The sequence below is a fragment of the Apteryx mantelli genome, chromosome 14 (assembly GCF_036417845.1).
Source record: "Apteryx mantelli isolate bAptMan1 chromosome 14, bAptMan1.hap1, whole genome shotgun sequence".
NCBI classification, from domain to species: domain Eukaryota; kingdom Metazoa; phylum Chordata; class Aves; order Apterygiformes; family Apterygidae; genus Apteryx; species Apteryx mantelli.
In genome coordinates, this window is record NC_089991.1 from 21,933,280 (window position 1) to 21,941,017 (window position 7,738).

A 7,738-nucleotide genomic window follows, 5' to 3' on the forward strand; every position below is an offset into this window, starting at 1 on the left:
TGGACTGGTACCCCTAGTTCAGGTAGAGGCAGAGGAGCTGGAGAGGGGCCAGCAGAGGCTGCCAGGACAGCCAGGGCACAGGCCTACAAGAGAGATGGGTTGGGATTGTCCGGCCAAGAGAAGGCTTGGGGGATCTCACAGCAGCCAGCAGCTACCTGGAGGGCAGGTGCAAAGGTGATGGAATCACAGGCCTCTTGGTAGGGCACGTGATTTAACAAAGGACAACAAACATTAATTGCAGCTCAGGAAGTTCAGGCTGGACAGTAGGAAAAAATATTCCAGGGAGGTGGTGCAGGCCTGGGACATGTTACCAAGGAGGTAGGGGGTATCCATCCTTTGAGGTCTCCAAGGTGAAAGTGGGCAAAGCCATGGCTGACCTTACCTTGCCAGCAGTGTTTCTGCTCCAGGCAGGAGGTTGGAATAGAGACCTCCAGACAATACCAATACTTCTAGGATCCTGTGAGCCTGGCTAAAGATAAAACTTGCAGGTTGTTCAGGAGTACAGTCATTTCCCAACTCAGGTCATGCCAGCATGGGCTGCTGACGTCCAATAGTCCCCATTGGCGGTCCCCCCACCCCAGGACCTCTCCACCTGCAATTCCTTTTCCTTCCTTCCCTGCCCAATGGAGAGCTCTCCCCAAGCTGGAAGTTCACACAGCAGCCACAGACAGCCTTGGCAGTCAAAATCTTGCTTTTTGAACCTGCAGTCCCATCCCAAGCACTCCAGGAACTTGCTGGCCTGTGTCCCACAGTCACTAAATCCCATCAGTTCCGCCGCACTATTAGGAGGCCTGGCTGCTGCTCCTGGCAGGTGATCAGCTGATTCTGCAAGCTGGTACTGCAAAGTCAAACACAGAGATTGTCAGCGTACCGGCAAGGGGAGAGAGGGGCCAGGAGGGCCAGGGGCTCTGGGAACCAGGGCAGCTCTGCCCTGAAAACTGAGCTACCTGAGCGCTGTTACCTGCTGAATAATAGAAGAGCTGACAGCCAGCTGGGGAGAAATGTGATCCTTGTAGCCAGCCGGGGAAGATATCTGAGCTTCCAGCAGCTGCATTAGTAACTGCAGAGAAGAAGCCTTACTCCCTGCTGCTCGGTGCGGTGCAGCGTGGCCGGGGAGACTGGACGTCTTCGCCCAGGGGCTGCCTGTCCCTGGCATGCCTGCATGGCTGGTGCCTACCACCGAGGACACGGGCTCAGGGCTCAGACGATGAGGGGGGTCTTGTGAGCTGGGGCAGGCACGCAGCGTGACAGAGCTCAAGGGCAGAGCCAGAAAGGTGTCCCTAAGCCGCCGAGGACGTGAGGCAGAAAGAGCCTGCCTGCAGCCAGTGCCTGCGTGCCTTGGGTCCGGCACCGCAGCCCCATGTCCAGAGGAGGGGAGATGGTTTATATTCCGGATGACTCCGACTTCAGCTCATTCAGGGATCAGTGTGAGAATCTGGAAGGCTGGCACTGTCGGTATAACAAGGGTGGCGTGACTGTGTGGAGTCAGGGCCAGGAAGAAAGCTGCACCGTGCAGAAAATCAAGGTAAGTGGATGCCAGCAGACACGGGACTGCCAGCCCTTTCCTGCCTCAGTCCCTGTCTGCCCAGTCGGTGTGCTGCATGCCCTCTTGCTCTGGGGCTGGAGCTGCTCCAAGGGTCCCCAGGTGCTACCCCCCCTCAGCTGAGCACTGCACCCTGGTCCAGCCTGGCTGCAGACAGGGATGTTTCTGCCTTCAATGCCCAGGGACTGGCTGGGTTAGTCCCCACAAATGTGTTCTGAAACGTGTGCTGTTGCACACATATGTGCGCTTGGGTGCTCTTGCACACTGTAGTTGCGGCCGCCCTTGTTCTGGACACAGGCAGGAAGGCCCTGGGATCAATTACACTGTGGAGACTGTCCTTGTTGGGAGTCCCAGAGTGTGAGATGAAGGCAGGCTCCCTGCCACCCTCGTGGACATGGTCTCTCCTCTGGGCATACATCACCTTACATCCTGTGCTGGCTGAGTACCCAGCAAGTTTAAGAGTCTCCCATGTGTTGACCTGACTTGCTGTCTTGGGGTGTTTGCCAGGGGCTGGACTACAGGTGTCACAAAGGGATTAGCAAGGTGCACTCAGCCCTTGGTACCCTTTGTTGCTCATCTGCATGGGCACCAGTGGCACTTCTGGGTGATCCTGAGCATATCAAGAGTGACTACAGGGTGCTGGGCAAGGGTGAAGGATTTGAAGGGGCTCGATCAAGTTCTTAGCGCTGCTGGTGAAGGAATAAGCCTTGCAGAGGAGCAAGCATATCCAACAGGTCGACACCTGGCTACACAGCTGGTGTCTCAGGCAGAGCTTTGGCTTCTGTGACCATGGGATCCTCTTTGAGGATGGAGGACTGCTGAGCAGGGATGGGATCCATCTGAGCAAATGGGGCCAGAGTCTTTACCAACAGTCTGGCCAACCAGGTAAGAAGGGTTTTAAACTAAGTTTGTCAGGGAAGTGTTACTATAATCTGAAGGGCAGGAAAGGCATGGGGAGACAGTGAGGAAGTAGCTAGGGCACAGCATGCTGTGGGAGGCTCTCACCCACGTCTGAATTCACTGCTTAGGAATGCAGAGTGACTAGGAGCCCATCTCCAGTACCTATACATAAGTACACACAGCCTGGGAGACAGGCAGGAGGAGCTGAATGTCCACATGCAGCTGCAGGACTGTGGCCTCTTTGAGATCACTGAGACATGGTGGGAAAGCTCACAAAGCTGCAGTGCTGCAATGGATGGATGCAGGCCCTTCAGGACAGCCAGGCTGTGAAGGCAAGGAGGAGGAGGAGCTGCGCACTCTGCAGATGAATAGCTGCAGTCCATGCAGCTTTGACACAGAACGGGTGGTAAGTCAGGCAAGAGTTTGTGGGTCAGGATCAGAGGACACATACAGGGAGCTTCTAAGCCAGGTGGACAAGCACAAGTCCACAGAACCTGCTAGGACACACGAGAGGGTGCTGGCTGATGTCACTGTGACTGGGGAAAGGCAAATGTCACATACACCCTCCAGAAGGGCAAGGAGGAGACTCCAGGGCACTACAGGCTGCTCCATGCCTGCAAAGGTGATGGAGCACATCCTCCTAGAATTTATGTCCAGACACCTGAAGGACAAGAAGAGCACTGGGAACAGCCCGTAGGGACTTAGCAAGGTCAGTTTTGCCTGACCAGCCTGACTGCCTTCTTCAATGAGATGACTGACTGCATGGACACGAGGAGAGCTGAGGATGCTCTGTACCTTGACTTCAAGAAAGCCTTTAACATGGTCTCCCATAGTGTCCTTACAGCCAAATTGCTGAGGTCTGGACTGGAGAAGTGGACAGTAAGGTGGGCAGAAAACTGGCTGGACAGCCAGGCTTGCAAGGTGGTGATCAGCAGTACAAAGTCCAACTGGTGACAGGTTGTCAGTGGCATTCCTCAGGGATTCATGCTGGGTCCCGTCCTGTTTAACACTTTCATTGGACTGCGATGATGGGATTGAATGCTCTCTCAGTAAATCTGCAGGCAAAACCTAATTGTGGGGAGTGGTTGATGTGTTGGAGGCAGGGCAACTATTTAGTGTGACCTAGCTAGGTTGGAGAAATGGGCTGGCAGGAAACTCATGAACTTCAATGAAGTTCAGACAAGCACAGCCCTGTATAGAGGATACAGAATTATATCCCCCTTTGCAAACAGCCACTGAGCCCCAGAGAGAAGAGGCTTCTGGCTAATTCAGTAGGGTCTGAGCACTGTCCCACAGTCACCCAGCCTGTTTCATTGGTAACACCTCCCTGGTGTGGCTTTTCCCCCATGCCAAACAGGGCCTAGACACAGTGCAAAGGATAGTGCTGCCCAGGGACCATTCCTAAAAGAAGGGATGGAGGAGATCACCCTGTTTTAGCAGGGGGAGCTGGGCTGCAAAGTCTCAAGCTGCACCAGGCTGATGCTTTTGGGTCAGAACAGCCCTGGTCTTTTTAGTGGTATAGATATAATCTGGAGAGTCCCTGCATGCTCGGGCACAGAGAGATTCTGGCCTTTTCCACCTGACTTCCTCACTGTGGAAACTTCCTTCTGGCTTGGTTTTGGGCTCTGTGTCTCCCCAGTCCTATCTGACATCCTCCTGTGTCTGGTGAGGCCATTGCATGGCATCTGTTTGGGCATGGTTGGCAGGAGGCTGGGGAGGAGTTCAGGCCCGTGAAGCCAGAGGCCTGCTATGGCCCTGTTGTGATAAGTGGAGCTTCCAGGAGCCCAATGAGGACTTGTGAATGCCACCTCCAAGCGGAGGCAGCATTTACCCTTCTGGAGCAGTATGTCCAAACCCAGCCTCAGCGGGGATGACAGGGAAGAGGGAGCAGGAGGAGAGGGCTGGATGCTCCCATCTGATCTTCCAGTGCACCTTGAGGAGCATAGCACTTCCTCAGGCCCGTGCTGGGTGCAATATTCAGGGTACAGGACAGGCGCGATCACCCTAGTCATTAGGGAAATCTTGTCCGAGATTGATGGGACCTGCCAGCAAGTGTTCAAAGGGCCGTCTCCAATTACTTGGCATTGCCAAATGCCTCATCAAAGATGCAAAGCCTCTAATGAGGAGCAGATGACATCTCCTTCCTCCCGGCATTGAGAGGAGCAGGGCCAGCCGGGTTCATCAATAATGCACTCGCCTGCACAGACGGGGTGCAGGCCTGCAGCTCCAGTTCCCAGCTCCACATCTCCGGTTACAGCTGGGGCCCAGCTAACCTTACCAGCCCACCAGCACAGGGAGGGAAACCAGATCCTGACATACCTGAGCGCATCACGGTGATTTAGCCAAGGTAGGAATGTCCATTTGCTTGGCTTCCAGGCAAATGGATTGAGGGGACAAGGCTAGTGTGGAAAAATGCCAAGCAGGAGCCCTTATTCTTGCTGCTTTTCTGATGGTGTTGGCCACTCCTCCGCTCTGGGATCAGGAAACCCAGGTGCCACAGCTAGGCAATCCAGGCAGCACAGTATGAGGGCAAAGGGTCCTTACCCCCCCGTCACCCTCCTGCGTTTGCACTGTGCGGCACACTGGCAGCGCCAAGCCCACCATGGGGACAGTGTGACGCTGTGCACTGGGACTCGCAGCCAGTCCACAGAGGTGGCATGGGGTCATGATGCAATCGTCACCCAAAGATCACCCAATGACAAGCAGAGGGCCCACAAGGGCCGGCCAGAGTGCCTGCTGCACAGCTGTGCTGCCCCAGACTCGCTGTGCAGCTGAGCCGGGCTGTGTGTGGCTCGGCCAGCCAGCACAGCAGGCAGTTGTTCATGCTCTTCAGTCCTGCTTTCGCTCTGTAGACACGCATCTCCTGCAAGGATGTCCCTGCTGAGACGCTCTATGATGTGCTGCATGATACCCATTACCGCAAGAAGTGGGATTCAAACATGATCGAGACCTACGACATTGGGCGCCTGACTGTCAATGCTGACGTGGGATACTACTCCTGTGAGCATCCGTGTGTCCCGAGGTGCCCCTGGGTCCCCTCCAACCCTGCACCCATGCATGGGTATGCAGGCCCGTGGGGGCAGCAGATCCAGGTGGTAACAGGCTCTTTCTGCAGGGAAGTGCCCAAGTCCCCTGAAGAACAGAGATTTTGTCACACTGCGTTCCTGGCTGCCCCTGGACAACGATTACATAATCATCAATTACAGCGTCAAGCATCCGGTGAGTCTGCAGCCAGCAAGACCCTGTGCAGGGACACTGGAGCCACAGGTCCAGGCACAAAGCACAGGGCTGGGCAGTGGCTCCAAGCAGACTCTAAGGTGTGTCGCGTCTCTCCACAGAAATACCCACCCCGGAAGGATTTTGTGAGGGCTGTGTCCTTGCAGACAGGATACCTGATCAAGGCGAACGGCACCAGTGCCTGCATCCTCTATTACCTTACCCAGGTGGACCCCCGAGGTGCGTGCCAGCATAAGGGGAGGTGCAGCACGCGCGTCCTCAGAGTCGGGCACCCACCTGGCCCTGCTGTCCTCCCAGAGTTCACCCACTGCTGCCTCCATCACCCTGAGGGCACTGCCTGCGCCAGAAGAACCCTGGGAAGCAGGGACAACCCGGGGTAGAGGGGGACACCTCTCAGGGCATAGTGTGGGGCAGCTGCCATCAGCCCAGGGGAGCTTAGGCAGTTCAGGATGGGACTGGGTGCTGCCGCGTGTGCAGGGGCTGGGTCAGGGAGAGGCTGTACCAGTCTCACCAGTGGGCACTGCCACTGCAGCTCTGCCCAGCATCAGGTGGGACCTGGCACCCCAGCCAGGTGCTGCCACTGGGTCAGTGCATTGACAGGAATTTTAGAGGCTCATGGTGTCTCCTCCTGGGGGCTGGCTCTGGTCAGCTCGGTAACTGGGCCTTGGGCTCTTGCAGGGTCGCTGCCAAAGTGGGTGGTGAACCGAGTCTCCCAGTTTGTGGCACCAAAGGTAAGCAAAGTGTGTGGCCTGCAGTGGACAGAGGAGGGGGGCTCTGTGTGAAGGTGACAAAACTCTTGGCCAGTTCTTGGAGACCCTCTGACCATCAGTCATGAGGACAGCCAGCCCACAAGGTGCCAGGAGCCCGTGCTGGGTGTCCATGCCACTTCCTGTCCCTCCCAGGCAGGGCACGCTGTGCCTAGCCCCGTTTCTGTGGCATGCCAGGGGCACCAGCATCGCAGGCTCCGGGTCAGCCTCATACTTGTCCCTGCAGAGTTGTGAGCTCTCAGCCCTGCTCCCCACTGCCCCAGTTGGTGGCCAGCCCTGTCCCCCATTAGGAGATGAGGTGCCCTGAAGCAGCCCACTGGGTAGAGGCAGAGTGGGTGCTGGGTGACCAGAGAAGTTGCAGGGCATGCATTGGGCATGCAGCTGGGACTTGGGAACCTGGGTGGTCCAAGCCAGCACCCCTATCCTCTGCCCATCACCCCAGGAGAGTGAGCGGCAGGGAAGATGGGAGCTGTACCCATAGACCGGGCAGGCTCCATCCCTGTTGGGGGCTCAGGACACTTGGTGTGAGTGGAGTGGGTACAATGAGGCAACCTGCTCGGGGTGACTGTGACAGGCTGAACCTGCTCTACCCACAGGCAATGAAGAAAATTTACAAGGCAGGGCTGAAATATCCAGAGTGGAAACACAAGCATGACCCCGAGTACAAGCCCTGGGTGTACCCAGAGCAGAACACATTGCCCAGCGTCAGCCTGGACGAGCTGTCAGTGCAGCACGCCGACTCACTGGAGAACATCGACGAGACCGGCTTGTCTGAGGACCACCTGAACATGAGTGACCACGAGGCCTGAGCCCTCACTGGTGGTCCGGGGCATGGGCCAACGCCTGTCTGCACCCGTGGGGGCTTGGCAGCAAGGGGGCTCCCCCCTGGGCCCCAATCATCTGTCTGCTCCCCACCTCCTTCATCACAGATCCTCCCTACCCCAGGAGACAGGATGCTGCCCCTGGGGCACTGAGCCCCCTGCCCATGGGAGCCTGCATTTTGAGTGCTGGAAAGAAGGCAGAAGAGCACCCCAGTCCCCTTGTGCCAGGGCTGTGGTGGCCCATGGAGAAGTCCTCATGCAGGTGACAGAGCTGGCTAAGGGAGTGAGTGCCCTGAGGAGAGGCTGGGCACACCATGAGAGAGGAAAGGAGGCTTCCTGCCACTTGGATATCCCTTTGCTGCTGTAAGACCTTCTGGCTGGTCCCTGGTGTCTCTCAAAGGTCCAGAACTGGATGGTCTACAGGTGAACCTGATGTTCCTGCCCAGGCTTTGCAGCAGCAGGGGGATGGT

The 7,738-nt window shown here is 56.8% G+C and overlaps 1 protein-coding gene across 1 annotated transcript; it reads left to right on the plus strand.

The window, feature by feature from the left end:
- Positions 1 to 1,360: 1,360 nt before the first annotated feature.
- LOC106488066 (START domain-containing protein 10-like) lies at positions 1,361 to 7,256 on the plus strand. The gene is made up of 6 exons (XM_013946902.1): positions 1,361 to 1,525; positions 5,296 to 5,443; positions 5,559 to 5,662; positions 5,782 to 5,899; positions 6,359 to 6,411; positions 7,044 to 7,256. Exons 1-6 carry the CDS (start codon positions 1,361 to 1,363, stop codon positions 7,254 to 7,256), a joined length of 801 nt encoding a protein of 266 aa, XP_013802356.1.
- Positions 7,257 to 7,738: the final 482 nt, after the last annotated feature.